We start from the raw sequence: 19,031 nt of genomic DNA, 5'->3' as shown, positions 1-19,031 counted from the left end.
TAAGGAATTGTGAGTAAGAATAGCTTTAGAAGGTGCACATCTAGGCTGTGCGTAGTGGCTCACGCCTGTAATCCTAGCACTTTGGGAGGCTGAGTCAGGCGGATCACTTGAGGTCAGGGGTTCAAGACCAGCCTGGACAACATGGTGAAAGCCTGTCTCTACTAAAAATACAAAAATTAGCCAGGTGTGGCAGCGGGTGCCTGTAATCCCAGCTACTCAGGAGGCTGAGGCATGAGAATCGCTTGAAACCAGGGAGGTGGAGGTTGCAGTGACCCGAAGTTGTGCCATTGCACTCCAGCCTGGGCAACAGAGGGAGACTCCGACTCAATAAAAGAAAAAAAAGAAAAAGAAGGTGCACATCTATCACCACAGTATGAGGTTTAAGGATTTAGAAAGCAATTTTACCTAAATATGCCTTTAATAACTACATCAGGTATAACATGAGGATGCTGCAAAAAGAATGGAAGAGTAAGATAAAGAGGCATAAAATGATGAAGACTCTTATGGGGTTAGGACTAAAGAGAATAATTTTAAAAACTGAACAATTGGTCCAGGTGTGGTGGCTCATGACTGTAATCTTAGCACTTTGAGAGGCTAAGGTGGGAGGATCGTTTGAGTTCAGGAGTTTGAGACCAGCCTGGGCAACATGGTGAAACCTTATCTCTACAAAAAAAAAAAAAGACAAAAATTAGCTCGGCATGGTGGTGTGTGCCTGTGGTCCCAGGTACTCTGGAGACTGAGGTGGGGGATCACCTGAGCCTGGGGAGGTGAAGCCTGCAGTGAGCAGTGATTGTACCACTGCACTCCAGCCTGGGCGACAGTGAGACCCTGTATAGATCAGTCGATAGACAGATAGAAAGAAAGAATTCATTGTTAACAGCATATAGTATTTGAAAGCAAGTGCTGTATTAAGAGAATAAAAAGAAGCCTTGGTAATTGAAGGTAAATTGATGCCTTTGTAACAATAACTTGGCAGTTCTGCAAAGCTAAATCTTTTTTATAGCCAGTCATGAGTAGACTGCAAAATTTCGAGAGTTCACTCTTGGCAGTCTGCAAATGAATGTGCATGACATTTGATTTCAAACAATCTTTCCTTTGGAGCTACCAGGAGTTTCTTTCAAGCATACTTCCAGCCACTGGTGCTCCCATCCTCCTTGAGTCTAATAGGCACAAATATGGCCATTCATTTTTCCTTTACTTTCCCCAGAAATGTGATTGTTTTCACTGCTCTTTTACTGTTTTCCTCTTAAGATAAATCTAGTAATGATTTCATAGGATGACCGTAATGCAGAATGTTTTCCTCAATATCTGCCTTTAGTGTAATGTAATTCTGATGCAGAATGATGGCAAAGTTTTAATTAGCAACATTTAAGCTATAAGAACCAATTGACCTTGGCAATTATTCCATTTATTTATTCAACAAATATTATATTAAGCACTTATTATGTGCTACAAGTTTTGCTACGTGGTGGAGATGATTAGCAAGACACAGTCCTTATCATCTAAGGACTTGCAGTCGAGTGAAGTGACAGATAGGTGCCCTAAAATATAATAGGTATTCTTCTAGAAATCAGAATTCAGTGAAGACCCAAAAGAAGTAGTGGTCAGGTCTAAGGTAGGGATGTTGAGAATGGAGAATAATAGAGCAAGCTGGAAAGGATTCATAGAAAAGGCAATATTGAACTGAATCCTTTAAAAAAAAAAAAAAGACGGGGAAAGAAAGGCAAGAAATACAATTTAATAAAGTAGAGTCTGTGTAGGCTTTTTCAATGTAAAAGAGATCTGGAGAGGTCAGAGAGGACCCTGATGAGACTGCCTTAAATGACTTGCTGAAAAGTTTGACCTCTAACCTGTGACGGGCATTAAGAAGGGTAGCCATGTGACCAAATTGACATTCTGGAAAGCAAGATGTGTAAAAGGCCCATTAGAAGATTATTATAGTGGTCCAGAAGAGAGATGATAATGACCAAACCAAGACAATGAAGAGGAGAGGTCAAATGTGAGATTTTATGATTGCAAAATCTGTAGGATATGGTGAATGCTGGAAGGGTATAGTGAACTACTGAGTTCTTCTCAGTGAGAGGGCATCTCTGGGTACAGCCAGGTTGGGGAGAAATGAATTTTCTTGGCCATGTAGATCAGGAGCTTAGGATGAGTCTGGGCTGGAGGCAATGCTTTGGAGCTTGGCAGCCTCTGGCAGTGGTTGAAGCTATGGGAATGGGTGAGATTGCCCAGGAAGGCTTGTAGGGTAAGAAGGAAATGGGCTGAAGGCAGAGCTGTGAAGGTCACAAATACGTAAGGGGTATGCAAGGGGAGAGGAATGGCAGGAACAGGCTGTCAGTTGTCTAGCAAATGAATTGTATGTGTTGGGTGGAGGGGTAGACGTGAGTGAAATAATACAGATTGCCACTGTTGGTATGACTAACAAAGCTCCAGCTCCACCATACCACCAAGGTACCAGTGAGTATTTTATTGGAGAAAAACTGAAATTACCCCATCCATTTGGGGAGGTAATTTTCAAGGCTTTAATTTCCTGCTAAGTTGCTAAATCACAAGAGATTGTTTTAAAGGATACTCTTCCCTCTTTACTTGTTTGGAAGAAATTCTATAGGCAGAAAGTTATTCTGAGAGCCCTGGGCTGTGAGAACCTCCTTTAACCATTCATCACAACAGCTCTGAGTAAATGAGATATATTTTTATGGCCAAGGAGTCCAAAGAGCCACTGACTGGGTAACAATTAATGAAGCTAGTAACTGACCTCCTTTATCTCTGAGTGGCCTCTATTCCAACCCTTTTTATTTAGACACCTGAAATGCTTCATACTATTGGATGGCACATTCTATAACTCTTACTGGGGTCTCCTCCTGGAAGTGGCCATGCTGAACTGGACACATCTGAGTAATCCATGGAAAGTTCCATGGGTTCTCCTTTTTGCATGGGTCCTGTTTTCTGGGATAGGTAGATCCATACCTTCCTAACCAACAGGGGACAGGGTAGAACCAGGGCTGTGGGAACTCCCTAAGTGTCAAATGGAATTTTCAAGAGATTACCCTCATCTTTTTCCAACTGTTTTATCAAGGTGTCTGTACTAGGATAAGGAATTCCTAGTCTCTGTTCCTAAACTTTGTTCCAAATGGTTATGTGGTTGCAGTTCTCCGGGAATTGGCCTTTAGAAGGAAGACACTAAAACATCAGAATGTAAGAGAAATGCACTGTTATTCCTCCATTATTTTGTCTCAATCCCATAGTTCCTAGGAAGGAGCTTTATTCCTAGGAAGAGATTTTATTCTTACACATTTAGGCATCCAGCTTTGTCTGCTAAGTCCTCCTTCCCCCTGACCACAGAAGACTTCGTGGTAAATCAAGCCCACTGCTCTCACAAGCTTTTCTTAACTTGGTCTGGTTAAAACATAGCTTCATGCAAATAGTATCAACATTGCTTTTATCTTAGCAGGGCTTTCCATTGCGGCCAGTCATAATGACAGTTGTATGACAGTAAAAAACCAATGCCGTAGCAGTTTCTAAACAGTAGTACTTGTTGAGAGGAGATGTTTTTCCTCTATCAGGAACTTTCTTTCCTCTGGGGCCTGTTTATATGTCTGTGCGCATGCATGCAACGGGTGCTAGAAAAGAAACAACTTTTCATGTGGGATAGTGTTACTTCTGAGAGGAGGAATTTTGCCAATTAAATGTTTGTAGGGATTCATTTTAGAGTTTCTATCCTTTGCCCAAGTATGTCTTTTCTGCTTAATAGGAAATGAGCCTTGTTTAATTTAGTAAAACAGAACATCATTTTTTTAGGAAAGTGAGGGATCCTTTTCCCTTTGAACTTAAGTGTTACACATTGGAACATCAGACCAGGTGTTTAAAATACTTGAGTACCATAACACCTGTCCTTCTGTTATAGGTGCAACAACGAGAGTGAGTGGTCCCAGATCCACGAGAACATCATCCGAAAGTCCAGTGCCAAGTACTCTGCCCCCAGCGCCAGCCATGGTGAGGTACTTCTCTGACTAGAACATTTTGTGTTGCATTTGTAGTTGCTAATCATACAGCACTTCGGTTGGTTGGTGCAGATTGGCTGCTGTATTCCCTACAGACATTTATTCTCCTGCCCAGGCATTTCCTACTCATTCTTTTTGTAATAATTTGAGGCCTTCCCTAATATCTGCTGACCAAAATACATTTTCTGTTTTTTCTATGATGAGTTCCATATGTGTTGATAGGTAACTTGAGTTCCAATTCAAATCCAGAGCGAGCAAAAATGTTGCAGGGTTTGTTACATTATGAAGTCTATGTTTGCCTCAACAAAGATTATACTCAGCCAAATAAATACCTCTCTATATATACAGCTAGATATCTATATAGATACAGACATCACACACTTCTCTTTCTATTCCTGAAAGACTGACCATAATGAGAATCAGTGATTAGTCTGCCAGTATCAGTCATTCTGAAACTAGAATGGAAAATCTTTATTTCAAAGAAGCTTCATCTTAGCTCAACCTCTTCTTTTCCTTTTCCCTTCCTTTCTGTAAAAACTCTGTTTAAATAATTTCTATATAATCTCAGTGCAGTTCTACATATTATATTGTTTTCTAAGTTCAACATTAATGCTTGATTAAATTAGAAGCATTATTTAAAAGCCTATGTGCCTTTATAGACCCCTGCAGATAGCTATCTAATTTATGCAGAACCAGGTTACTCCTGACAGTTTTTACCTCTAAATCATTTTATAACCTCTTTTACATAATCCTCTTTGTTTTAACTTTCATAGACCTGTTGGAAATTATAAGTTGTCCTTAAATGACAGTGTAAAGTCACTGAGGGGCAAGCAGTTTCTAAAGAGTAGTACATGTTGTAGAAAACTTTGTTTTTTCTCTTTTGGGGTGAGCAGATACTCAACTAGGAGGATCCTTAGAGGAGATCCACACCAGAGGCTGCCAAGATTGAGACCTTCAGTTGTAACAACTTGATTCCTCTAAAACCCTAGTGGGGGTTTGGGGGATATCTCAGAGCCTGTCACTATTTTTAAATGACGGTATTCCCTTATACATGTGCCTGGATGCCAAGTAGCTCCATGCAGTGTGCTAAATCTAGGCTAAAGCAAGAGACAAATAAAATTTTGTTTTGAAAATATAGGAAAGTTACTAGCAATTTGGGAAACTACCATTCACATCAATATTTGTCATGTTCTTTGCTTTATTTATTTATTTGATTTATAAAGAGGTGCCCTTGACTACACGTTCTTGGGACATAATGTGATTAAAACATGTAGAGAGTATTTTAAAAGAGAGATGATGGGGTGGCAGCCAAGATGGCCAAATAGGAACAGCTCCGGTCTACAGCTTCCAGTGTGAGCGACGCAGAAGACAGGTGATTTCTGCATTTCCATCTGAGGTGCCGGGTTCATCTCACTAGGGAGTGCCAGACAGTGGGCGCAGGACAGTGGGTGCAGTGCACCGTGCACAAGCCGAAGCAGGGCGAGGCATTGCCTCACTCGGGAAGCTCAAGGGGTCAGGGAGTTCCCTTTACTAGTCAAAGAAAGGGGTGACAGACGGCACCTGGAAAATCAGGTCACTCCCACCCCAATACTGCGCTTTTCCAATGGGCTTAAAAAACGGTGCACCAGGAGATTATATCCCGCACCTGGCTCGGAGGGTCCTACGCCGACGGAGTCTCACTGATTGCTAGCACAGCAGTCTGAGATCGAACTGCAAGGCGGCAGCGAGGCTGGGGGAGGGGCGCCCGCCATTGCCCAAGCTTGCTTAGGTAAACAAAGCAGCTGGGAAGCTCTAACTGGGTGGAGCCCACCACAGCTCAAGGAGGCCTGCCTGCCTCTGTAGGCTCCACCTCTGGGGGCAGGGCATAGACAAACAAAAAGACAGCAGTAACCTCTGCAGACTTAAATGTCCCTGTCTGATAGCTTTGAAGAAAGCAGTGGTTCTCCCAGCACGCAGCTGGAGATCTGAGAACGGGCAGACTGCCTCCTCAAGTGGGTCCCTGACCCCTGACCCCCGAGCAGCCTAACTGGGAAGTACCCCCCAGTAGGGGCAGACTGACACCTCACACGACTGGGTACTCCTCTGAGACAAAACTTCCAGAGGAACGATCAGACAGCAGCATTCACGGTTCACAAAAATCCGCTGTTCTGCAGCCACCGCTGCTGATACCCAGGCAAACAGGGTCTGCAGTGGACCTCTAGCAAACTCCAACAGACCTGCAGCTGAGGGTCCTGTCTGTTAGAAGGAAAACTAACAAAACAGAAAGGACATCCACACCAAAAACCCATCTGTACGTCACCATCATCAAAGACCAAAAGTAGATAAAACCACAAAGATGGGGAAAAAACAGAGCAGAAAAACTGGAAACTCTAAAAAGCAGAGCGCCTCTCCTCCTCCAAAGGAACGCAGTTCCTCACCAGCAACGGAACAAAGCTGGACGGGGAATGACTTTGATGAGTTGAGAGAAGAAGGCTTCAGAAGATCAAACTACTCCGAGCTACAGGAGGAAATTCAAACCAAAGGCAAAGAAGTTAAAAACTTTGAAAAAAATTTAGACGAATGTGTAACTAGAATAACCAATACAGAGAAGTGCTTAAAGGAGCTGATGGAGCTGAAAGCCAAGGCTCAAGAACTACATGAAGAATGCAGAAGCCTAAGGAGCCGATGCGATCAACTGGAAGAAAGGGTATCAGTGATGGAAGATGAAATGAATGAAATGAAGCGATAAGGGAAGTTTAGAGAAAAAAGAATAAAAAGAAATGAACAAAGCCTCCAAGAAATATGGGACTATGTGAAAAGACCAAATCTGGGTCTGATTGGTGTACCTGAAAGTGACGGGGAGAATGGAACCAAGTTGGAAAACACTCTGCAGGTTATTATCCAGGAGAACTTCCCCAACCTAGCAAGGCAGGCCAACATTCACATTCAGGAAATACAGAGAACGCCACAAAGATACTCCTCAAGAAGAGCAACTCCAAGACACATAATTGTCAGATTCACCAAAGTTGAAATGAAGGAAAAAATGTTAAGGGCAGTCAGAGAGAAAGGTCAGGTTACCCACAAAGGGAAGCCCATCAGACTAACAGCGGATCTCTGGGCAGAAACTCTACAAGCCAGAAGAGAGTGGGGGCCAATATTCAACATTCTTAAAGAAAAGAATTTTCAACCCATAATTTCATATCCAGCCAAACTAAGCTTCATAAGTGAAAGAGAAATAAAATCCTTTACAGACAAGCAAATGCTAAGAGATTTTGTCACCACCAGGCCTGCCTTACAAGAGCTCCTGAAGGAAGCACTAAACCTGGAAAGGAACAACTGGTACCAGCCACCACAAAAACATGCCAAACTGTGAAGACCATCTATGCTAGGAAGAAACTGCATCAGCTAACGAGCAAAATAATCAGCTAACATCATAATGACAGGATCAAATTCACCCATAACTATATTAACCTTAAATGTAAATGGGCTATGCTCCAATTGAAAGACACAAACTGGCAAACTGGATAAAGAGTCAAGACCCATCAGTGTGCTGTATTCAGGAGAACCATCTCACATGCAGAGACACACATAGGCTCAAAATAAAGGGTTGGAGGAAGATCTGCCAAGCAAACGGAAAACAAAAAAAAGCAGGGGTTGCAATCCTAGTCTCTGATAAAACAGACTTTAAACCAACAAAGATCAAAAGAGATAAAGAAGGCCATTACATAATGGTAAAGGGATCAATTCAATGAGAAGAGCTAACTATCCTAAATATATATGCACCCAATACAGGAGCACCCAGATTCATAAAGCAAGTCCTTAGAGACCTACAAAGAGACTTAGACACCCACACAATAATAATGGGAGACTTTAACACCCCACTGTCAACATTAGACACATCAATGAGACAGAAAGTTAACAAGGATACCCAGGAATTGAACTCAGCTCTGCACCAAGTGGACCTAATAGACATCTACACAACTCTCCACCCCAAATCAACAGAATATACATTTTTTTCAGCACCACACCACACCTATTCCAAAATTGACCACATAGTTGGAAGTAAAGCACTCCTCAGCAAATGTAAAAGAACAGAAATTATAACAAACTGTCTCTCAGACCACAGTGCAATCAAACTAGAACTCAGGATTAAGAAACTCACTCAAAACCGCTCAACTACATGGAAACTGAACAACCTGCTCCTGAATGACTACTGGGTACATAACGAAATGAAGGCAGAAATAAAGATGTTCTTTGAAACCAATGAGAACAAAGACACAACATACCAGAATCTCTGGGACACATTCAAAGCAGTGTATAGAGGGAAATTTATAGCACTAAATGCCCACAAGAGAAAGCAGGAAAGATCCAGAATTGACACCCTAACATCACAATTAAAAGAACTAGAAAAGCAAGAGCAAACACATTCAAAAGCTAGCAGAAGGCAAGAAATAACTAAAATCCGAGCAGAACTGAAGGACATAGAGACACAAAAAACCCTTCAAAAAATTAATGAATCCAGGAGCTGGTTTTTTGAAAGGATCAACAAAATTGATAGACCGCTAGCAAGACTAATAAAGAAGAAAAGACAGAAGAATCAAATAGACGCAATAAAAAATGATAAAGGGGATATCACCACCGATCCCACAGAAATACAAACTACCATCAGAGAATACTACAAACACCTCTACGCAAATAAACTAGAAAATCTGGAAGAAATGGATAAATTCCTGAACACATACACCCTCCCAAGACTAAACCACGAAGAGTTTGAATCTCTGAATAGACCAATAACAGGCTCTGAAATTGTGGTAATAATCAATATCTTACCAACCAAAAAGAGTCCAGGACCAGATGGATTCACAGCCGAATTCTACCAGAGGTACAAGGAGGAACTGGTACCATTCCTTCTGAAACTATTCCAATCAATAGAAAAAGAGGGAATCCTCCCTAACTCATTTTATGAGGCCAGCATCATCCTGATACCAAAGCCGGGCAGAGACACAACCAAAAAAGAGAATTTTAGACCAATATCCTTGATGAACATTGATGTAAAAATCCTCAATAAAATACTGGCAAACCGAATCCAGCAGCACATCAAAAAAGCTTATCCACCATGATCAAGTGGGCTTCATCCCTGGGATGCAAGGCTGGTTCAATATACGCAAATCAATAAATATAATCCAGCATATAAACAGAACCAAAGACAAAAACCACATGATTATCTCAATAGATGCAAAAAAGGCCTTTGACAAAATTCAACAACCCTTCATGCTAAAAACTCTCAACAAATTAGGTATTGATGGGACATATCTCAAAATAATAAGAGCTATCTATGACAGACCCACAGCCAATATCATACTGAATGGGCTAAAACTGGAAGCATTCCCTTTGAAAACTGGCACAAGACAGGGATGCCCTGTCTCACCACTCCTATTCAACATAGTGTTGGAAGTTCTGGCCAGGGCAATCAGGCAGGAGAAAGAAATAAAGGGTATTGAATTAGGAAAAGAGGAAGTCAAATTGTCCCTGTTTGTAGATGACGTGATTGTATATCTAGAAAACCCCATTGTCTGAGCCCAAAATCTCCTCAAGCTGATAAGCAACTTCAGCAAAGTCTCAGGATACAAAATCAATGTGCAAAAATCACAAGCGTTCTTATACATCAATAACAGACAAACAGAGAGCCAAATCATGAGTGAACTCCCATTCGCAATTGCTACAAAGAGAATAAAATACCTAGGAATCCAGCTTACAAGGGATGTGAAGGACCTCTTCAAGGAGAACTACAAACCACTGCTCAAGGAAATAAAAGAGGATACAAACAAATGGAAGAACATTCCATGTTCATGGGTAGGAAGAATCAATATCATGAAAATGGCCGTACTGCCCAAGGTAATTTATAGACTCAATGCCATTCCCATCAAGTTACCAATGACTTTCTTCACAGAATTGGAAAAAACTACCTTAAAGTTCATATGGAACCAAAAAAGAGCCCGCATCGCCAAGTCAATCCTAAGCCAAAAGAACAAAGCTGGAGGTATCACGCTACCTGACTTCAAACTATACTACAAGGCTATAGTAACCAAAACAGCATCGTACTGGTACCAAAACAGAGATATAGATCAATGGAACAGAACAGAGCCCTCAGAAATAACGCCGCATATCTACAACTATCTGATCTTTGACAAACCTGAGAAAAACAAGCAATGGGGAAAGGATTCCCTGTTTAATAAATGGTGCTGGGAAAACTGGCTAGCCATATGTAGAAAGCTGAAACTGGATCCCTTCCTTACACCTTATACAAAAATTAATTCAAGATGGATTAAAGACTTAAATGTTAGACCTAAAACCATAAAAACCCTAGAAGAAAACCTAGGCATTACCATTCAGGACATAGGCATGGGCAAGGACTTCATGTCTAAAACACCAAAAGCAATGGCAACAAAAGCCAAAATTGACAAATGGGATCTAATTAAACTAAAGAGCTTCTGCACAGCAAAAGAGACTACCATCAGAGTGAACTACAAAATGGGAGAAAATGTTCGCAACCTACTCATCTGACAAAGGGCTAATATCCAGAATCTACAATGAACTCAAACAAATTTACAAGAAAAAAACAAACAACTCCATCAAAAAGTGGGTGAAGGACATGAACAGACACTTCTCAAAAGAAGACATTTATGCAGTCAAAAAACACATGAAAAAATGCTCACCATCACTGGCCATCAGAGAAATACAAATCAAAACCACAATGAGATACCATCTCACACCAGTTAGAATGGCAATCATTAAAAAGTCAGGAAACAACAGGTGCTGGAGAGGATGTGGAGAAGTAGGAACACTTTTACACTGTTGGTGGGACTGTAAACTAGTTCAACCATTGTGGAAGTCAGTGTGGCGATTCCTCAGGGATCTAGAACTAGAAATACCATTTGACCCAGCCATCCCATTACTGGGTATATATCCAAAGGACTATAAATCATGCTGCTATAAAGACACATGCACACGCATGTTTCTTGCGGCACTATTCACAATAGCAAAGACTTGGAACCAACCCAAATGTCCAACAATGATAGACTGGATTAAGAAAATGTGGTACAGATACACCATGGAATAGTATGCAGCCATAAAAAATGATGAGTTCATGTCCTTTGTAGGGACATGGATGAAATTGGAAATCATTCTCAGTAAACTATCGCAAGGACAAAAAAACAAACACCGCATGTTCTCACTCATTGGTGGGAATTGAACAATGAGAACACATGGACACAGGAAGGGGAACATCACACTCCGGGGAGTGTTGTGGGGTGGGGGGACGGGGGAGGGATGGCATTAGGAGATATACCTAATGCTAAATGATGAGTTAATGGGTGCAGCACACCAGCATGGCACATGTATACATATGTAACTAACTTGCACATTGTGCACATGTGCCCTAACACTTAAAGTATAATAATAATAAAAAAAAAAGAAAAAAAAAAGAGAGATGATAGTACTAATTCATGAAAGAGCAACTTCTACCATTGCTTCACCAGGTTAAGATGATGAGTTTTGTCTTGCTCCCCAGAGCGAGCAGGGACTGTGCCATATTCTGTGTCTGATTTTTGTCTAGAACTCACAGACACTTGCCATTTAAACAGTGTTAGAAAGATCTCTCTGTGGGGCACCACAGACTTCAGAGCCTCAGTTAGGATGGCTGTAGTGAGAGGAGGTCTCTGTGTAGTTGTGGAAAAGTCAGTAGGAGGAACAGGCTGCTGCTTTTTGAAGTATGTTAGAAGCTAGTTGAGACCTTGGAAATTACCTGTTTCAACCCCCTCATTAAATATATGAGGAAACTGAAGCTCAGCAAAATGACTTAGTGGCTGAACAAGGATAGAACCCAGGTCTCCAGACTCCAGGCCTTTGGCCTTTCTACTCAGTTGCCAAGCTTCTGAGCATGAGTTTTCTACTGCTGGACTCTGGGGTCTTTGTGTCAGAGAATTTTATAGGTTGCTCAAGGAATATTTCAGGTCTTTATTAGTCTGCTTAATTAAAGATACATCGTTATTAAAAATTAGTTTACTTTGCTATAAACTTTTACCCATCTTTGTTAGATATTGTGGGCAGTTCATTGCCTTGCAGTTCTGTTTCAGAAGTCATTAGTGCTTTTCCTTCAAGTCACATAATTTAAAAATGCAGAAGCAATTGCTACATTGAGTTTGAGTGCTGACAGTAAATGTATCATCCAGCAGCAACTCTTCTATGTGAACTTTAATAGATGTGGCTCTTCATTTCCGTTGTTGGCCTTGGATATGTAGCTACAAACTGAACTTTTAACAGTTCCAGTAGTAGCATGAAGAGCATTAAGGAGAAGTGAAGATAAAGCAGTTGACACACAAGTTTTCTATTTATTTTAAAACGACTGTTAACTACAATTTATTTCCATATCTTGGGCTGACATTAATTTATATAATTAATCCTCATCCAGCATTTCCACAAGCAGGGGTGGGGGAGGGGGGCACAAGAACAGACTCAAGTTAGTACCCTGCAATATTTTACACAGGTGTTAATTTGTCCAGTTACTTTTTTATGGGTCAGTCTTTAATCCAATAAGAGGTTCAGTAAGAAAATGGTTTTCTTGTGTCAGGTAATCAGTGAGACCAGATTAACAGAGAAATCGTATAGACTTTGTTATTTTCTTTCTTTTTTTAAATTTTTTTTTATTATTATACTTTAGGTTCTAGGGTACATGTGTACAACCTGCAGGTTTGTTACATATGTATACATGTGCCATGTTGGTGTGCTGCACCCATTAACTCATCATTTACATTAGGTATATCTCCTAATGCTATCCCTCCCCCCACCCCACAACAGGCCCTGGTGTGTGATGTTTCCCTTCCTGTGTCCAAGTATTCTCATTGTTAAATTCCCACCTATGAGTGAGAACATGCGGTGTTTGGTTTTTTGTCCTTGTGATAGTTTGCTCAGAATGATGGTTTCCAGCTTCATCCATGTCCCTACAAAGGACATGAACTCATCCTTTTTTATGGCTGCATAGTATTCCATGGTGTATATGTGCCATATTTTCTTAATCCAGTCTATCATTGATGGACACTTGGGTTGGTTCCAAGTCTTTGCTATTGTGAACAGTGCCGCAATAAACATACGTGTGCATGTGTCTTTATAGAAGCATGATTTATAATCCTTTGGGTATATACCAGTAATGGGATGGCTGGGTTGATTTGAGGGCCCCATTGAGATGATAGTCAGGTAGAACATCAAGTGTTGCCAAGGGACTGGTTGCATACTGGGTGAGCGAGTGGGTCACTTTACTGAACTATTCATGAAGGCTCTCTTGTGCTCAGAATCATGCCTTAGCATTATTTGGTATGTGCTTCAATCACCCAGGGTTTCAGAACTAGAAAGGAAACCCAGAAATTCCAGGATCTCAACTCTACAAAAGGACATACAGTTTTTATAGCCTCCATTGGTGATTTCTTTCATTCTTTGCATGCCTTTTCATTTGATCTCTTGCATAAACTTGAAGGTTTTCTCTTATTTGTTACGTTTAGAAGTAGAGAGCAGCTCTTTAGGATCCCTTTGGGTAGCTCAAAAGCTAACTGTGACACTCTCAGCACCTTTAGTCAACATCTTCATGAGTTTCACTTTGCATCTGTACGCCGTTTTGGTTGATCAGCAAATGCAAAGACAAAAGGCAGTCAGTGGGTACTTAAACCCTTGCTGATGCAAAATGGTTAGAGTACATCCACTGATTTTTTTTTTTTTTTTTTGCTTTTGCCTTCCAACCACAACCCCCTCAAATTATGGAGACTTTAATCTCCAGCTATTTGCTTCATGTTGAGCTGTCTCCTAAGTCAGTGGATTTCTGTTTACCCGGAGGATATGATTTGATAGCTACATAAAGACAACAAAGATGAATAAGTTAGGGTTATGAGGTGAGGGCAGATATATCCCAAGCTGTTCTCTACAAAGATTACTGTGGTTTTGGTTCTGGCTCCCAGGCTTTCAGGTTCATAAACTAGTTGCAGTTTAGTCCACCAGTGATTAGGCTTAAGATAATTACTTTAGAGGGGTTGAAATATTAAACACTGATTATCTAACCAAAATGTCAACTGGAATATTGTATGTTTGCCTTTTCAGGGCACTGTGATCCTGATGTTAATGACACTTGAGATACCATGTTTGTAATCCCAAAGTTTCTTGGAAAGCGTGAGTTGAGCAGAAGCAATGAGATAATCTTGAGGTTCTGTCCGGGCTGTAGTAGAACCGTATTTCCTCCCTTGGCCCAGCTCTGAGAGTACATATTCCTGGCTACTGGCATACTTTTCTTGCCAAATAAAATATCTATAACTCTTCTATCTGACTTCTCTCTTTGTCTACTTCTCCATTCCCTCCTTCCTCCCCATTCCTAGACCATTCTTATTTTACAATTCTGCTTGTTAATATCTCCATTCCAGCTACTACTCTTCTAATTGTATTCATTATCATAACACCTTATTCCCTCATTTCTATAAATGTTCATCTGCTATTTAACTCCCAAGTTTATAGACCAATGAGGGTGCCTCCTGTCAACCCATAGATCAACACCTAAATTCTTCATCCTGTTAACAGCTAAACCCATTCACAGTTATAGAGGTAACACTTCCTAATTCCATACAGGCTTGACTGTTACAGCCTTCTAGCCAGTAGCTGCAGCGGGGACCCTCAGGAGAGTGGTGTGGAGGGGGAAATTTCAGGAGATTCTAACTTTGTGCACAACTCCAAGGGTGTAAGTAAGGAGCCAGAAGGCAGCTCACCTGAGGGGATATTACAAATACTCCCAAGTTTTGATTAAAGATCATGTGGAGGATCTGAAATCCTCGTGGAGTCAAGGCTTAGTTAGTCCCACAAAAGTGCCCTCTTTTCTTTGCAGAATGTGATGTCTCCTCTGTTGCAAGCCAGTGCAAGATTGAATTAGAAAGTTACTTCCCACACTTTGGCATACTCCTAGCATAAAACACAGCACATCTTAGCTTGCTCATTTCTCATATTTGGGATGGCCTTACTGAAGGTCTTCTTTGGTCATGCTTGTTTCTAGTCTTTAGATTTCTCTAGGTTCCTAAATATACAACTTACGTAGTTCAGCCCTCTCATTCAATATTCACAAGGGCCAGCTGGACCCTAGTTGGATGCTGGGGAACAGAGGGAGAGCCAACTCAATCTCCCAGACCTCAGTCTATGTTTAATAGACTAATTCTCTGGGTTATTGGGGTCACTTTGACTTAAATTTCTTTAGCTTTCCAAAATGTTTCTTCAAAATAACTTATACTGTCTGCATAAAAGTTTTTGTCAAGAATTTTGCTGAACTTTGCACATTTTCTTCTGGAAAATATGACTGTGTCTTTTCAAGTACTATATAACAGGGTAGAACTGTGGTTCTAAGAAAATGCTTTTGTTTTTGCAGGTCTTATCATTTCTCTGCAACTTCTTCGTGGAGACATGGAACAGATTCGGAGAGAAAATCCCATGATATTTAATAGGGGATTGGCGATTACAAGAAAATTGGGATTTCCTGATGTCATTATGCCAGGTATGCAGAACTGCTTGGGGCTGGGAAGGAAGATGGGTTAGGATGGAATCTAGTGCTCCCCTCCTGAGCAGGTGGTAAACTGTGCTATGGAGAAGACCTGCAGCTATTAAAATCTCCCACATCCCGAGTCAGGCTGCTTACTGCAGTCTGCAGTCAATGGCCCTTTGGCTCTTATAGGCATTTATTCTTTTCCAGAAGCCCCTACATTACATTCACCAGTGCAACATGACAATCCAGCAGATAGGCTTTGTTGTCTTCTATGAAGTAGAAGTGATGGTAGAAGTGAATATGGAACCTTCTTGGAGAGTTTTTATACTCTACTCTTCCATCACATTTCTTAGAATATAATTGTCTCACAAGAACTTCCTGCTTAAGGGGAAGAGTATATCAAAATATATGCCTGTAGTATCAGTGAATCCCATATGTGTAGGAATAGCAGATACATTTCCATTTTCATGCATCAGAAAAATAGATCAGGCAAATGGTATAAATTAGACATTGTGAATATACCACTACCTGGCCAGCTTCTCAGGAATTGTATCACCCATTTCATCTAATGCCCCATGGAGAGCCAGGGCAGAAATTGGGAATGCATTGACCCTCAACTGTGGTCCCAGTAGGTCAGTATCAGGTTCATGTTTTCTAATTAGGCAGACATGGGTAGGGCTGGAAAAGTGGATCCAAATGGGGTATCAGAGCCAAGGGGGCTATCAGGAGTGAAGAAAGGGTAGAGGCATGGTTCAGATGGATGTTAGGTGTCCTGATAAGCAGAGAAGATGCAAATAAGGAAAAGGAGTTTAGAACGGGTAAATATCTGGTTATCTGGATAGATTCTAGGAGGAGTGGACCTACCTTCTCAGTTGAGTTTTGTTGTTGTTGTTGTTTGTTTGTTTTGAGACAGAGTCTTACTCTGTTGCCCACGCTGGAGTGCAGTGGTGCCATCTTGGCTCACTGCAAACTCCACCCCCTAAGTGCAAGCAATTCTCTTGCCTCAGCCTCCCGAGTAGCTGCGACTACACGTGTACACCACCACACCTGGCTAATTTTTGCAATTTTTGTAGAGATGGTTTCACCATGTTGGCCAGACTGGTCTCGAACTCCTGACCTCAAGTGATCCAGTACTGACATACTGGTCTTGAACTCCTGACCTCAGCCTCCCAAAGTGCTGGGATTACAGGCTTGAGCCACTGCACCTGGCCTCAGTCGAGTTTTAATGCTCTGCTAAAAGCTTATTTGCTTTTGTTGTAAAGGGCCAGGTCAGACCAGGCTAGACTGAACTGATTGTGATCACTTTAAATATCACTTATTTGGAGTTCTTCATGGTGGTTCACTAAATTCTCTTGTTGGAAGCATTTGCCAGCACATATACAAAGAGTTGGGTAGCCTGGGCATAGAGAAGGCCTATGTGATGGGTTCCAGCTGCCTTCCAACTTTCCAGGCTATGCCCAGATTTATTTTCTGTCACCTTCATTCTCTCTCCATAGACACTGTAAATGCAGAGCAAGCTGCTACACACAGCCTTCGTCTTCTACTCATGCACACAGGAGAGTCTTTTGGATGGGAAATGTAGGCTAGTAGATCAATTATGTTTTTCTCTAAATGCTAGGGAGACTTCATGCTTATGAAAGCTGTTGTAGGGGTAATGACTGCCACAGGACACTTCTACCATCCTGTCGTGACAGCTTTCTTAGTTCTTTCTGGGCTGGTAATTAGGAAAAGAGCCCAAGCATAGTCAGGCTTCTTGACTATGAAAAAAAAAAAGTTACCAAAATTGAAAAAAGAATAAATAGTTACCAAAATTGACCTGGTGATCTTTTAAAAATTAGATATCTAGGCTTATGTGGTGGAGTATATTCCAAGGGATATACTTCAAGTCCTTCCTTTCTCTTGAGAACTTTTCTAAGATTTGGATACTACCTTCCTGGTAGTCTTCACATACTTCTGGGATTAAAACCAAGTGATCAGAGACTAGAAAGGAACAAGCTTCAGTCAAAAATGTATTTAAGCAAAATCTGTTTTTAAGTTACATTGTCAAAACCTCATCTGTGGAAAGAAATCTTTTTTAAGATACTCTGCATCTCTTCATATCATTGGCACACAGCTAGACATGACTCTGGAAATATGTAATTTCAAGCACTGGTGAGGCAAGCTGAGGTTAAGGGGGTTTTCCCTCCTCTGGGCAGCTAAGGGATCATCATATGATTTTCCCCACAAGGCAGAGATACCGGGCCGGGCAGTCCTGGCAGGCCCAGGGTGGGGCTGTGAGCCTGCCCTTGAAGTACTGAGTGCTATAGCCGAAAGTAAGGACTGATTCATAGGCAGAGCAGCCCTTTTGCATAATCTGCCCCCTCTTCCACCCGTTCTCTTCCTGAGAAAAGAGCTTTTACACAGATGGCCACTCCCAGGGTTGTGGGCTGTTAGCAACTCGCATTTCCCCCTTAATATGCCCCAATATACTGTCAAGAGTAGGTTTGCAGTCCCTGGGCAAAGTGATAGGACTGTACCTGCAGGTCCTATTGGATCAACAGGAAAAGTATGCAGGAGTGTTTTACATTGTGGTCAGCCTGTCTTGGGAAACAGTGACTGTGTTAAGAAGTCCGTAGGAGTCTTTTTCAAACCCTGGGCACATCTCTACCTGCAGCTAGTCCACCTATCATCTGTGAGAGTGTTTTACTTGAGTTGTAGCAGTCCCTCAGCTCTCACAGTGCTGGTGTGACCAAGTTACAGGAAATTGCAACTTCATCTTCTTGACCCATGAATATGTGGAGAAATAAGAAGGAAGGAAATCATGTCAGTAACTGTGACCATGACAGCATGATAAGTCTGAGAAATTAAATGGAAAAATTAGAAGTATTCATAAACTGTGATCCTTATTTTAAAACTATGCAGCATTTGGCAGAAACTATCAAACACTCATTTGGAAAGGTCTTTTTTTTTTGGTCAGGATGGCCCAGATTGGTCCTTGTCAAAGCATACTGGCAGAGCTGTAAGGGAGAGTTCAGATAGGCTCTAGCCACACCAGTAGCTAACATATGATTTCTAAAAAGATCTTTTTGACATTCTATCATTGCTTTCCATGAGAGTGTACATACATATCACAGGGATGATGTGAGCATGAGATATTCTGCTCTGCCATAACTGAGGCCATGACTACACAGCCATTCAGTTCTGCTCGTGACCCATGATAATGAGCAAGAGGTAACAGTGATACTGCTGGTGTTCTGGGAGCCAAACCAGGAAGTGCCGTCTTAGATTATAGAAGAACAAATAGATATGAGAAATTTAGCCATTTTTTTAAAAAACTGAGCATATAACCTTTTGTTAGTTGATCACCATATTTCAGTGGATACTTTTTCTTTTCTTCTAAACTCATTTTATTAAAGTACAAAAGTTAATAATAACTCTATGGCACACTTTTAGTCCTTTTCTTGATTTTTTTAAGAAGATGGGCAGTCAAGACAAACAGGCCAGGTGTT

At 41.2% G+C, this 19,031-nt stretch overlaps 1 protein-coding gene across 10 annotated transcripts in view; it reads left to right on the top strand.

Annotated features, from left to right (window-relative positions):
• DOCK3 (dedicator of cytokinesis 3) overlaps positions 1-19,031 on the top strand; it is a 739,703-nt gene that overhangs the window by 544,525 nt on the left and 176,147 nt on the right. For all 10 annotated transcript variants that reach the window (XM_054483639.1, XM_054483636.2, XM_054483638.2 and 7 more), the window contains exons 13-14: positions 3,908-3,996; positions 15,430-15,555. In XM_054483639.1, the coding sequence (XP_054339614.1) occupies positions 3,908-3,996; positions 15,430-15,555 (215 nt within the window). The remainder of the gene's footprint in view (positions 1-3,907; positions 3,997-15,429; positions 15,556-19,031) is intronic.

The sequence above is a fragment of the Pongo pygmaeus genome, chromosome 2 (assembly GCF_028885625.2).
Source record: "Pongo pygmaeus isolate AG05252 chromosome 2, NHGRI_mPonPyg2-v2.0_pri, whole genome shotgun sequence".
Classification (NCBI taxonomy): domain Eukaryota; kingdom Metazoa; phylum Chordata; class Mammalia; order Primates; family Hominidae; genus Pongo; species Pongo pygmaeus.
Note: the sequence above shows the minus strand (reverse complement) of the source record. Positions and strands in the feature narration are given on the sequence as shown.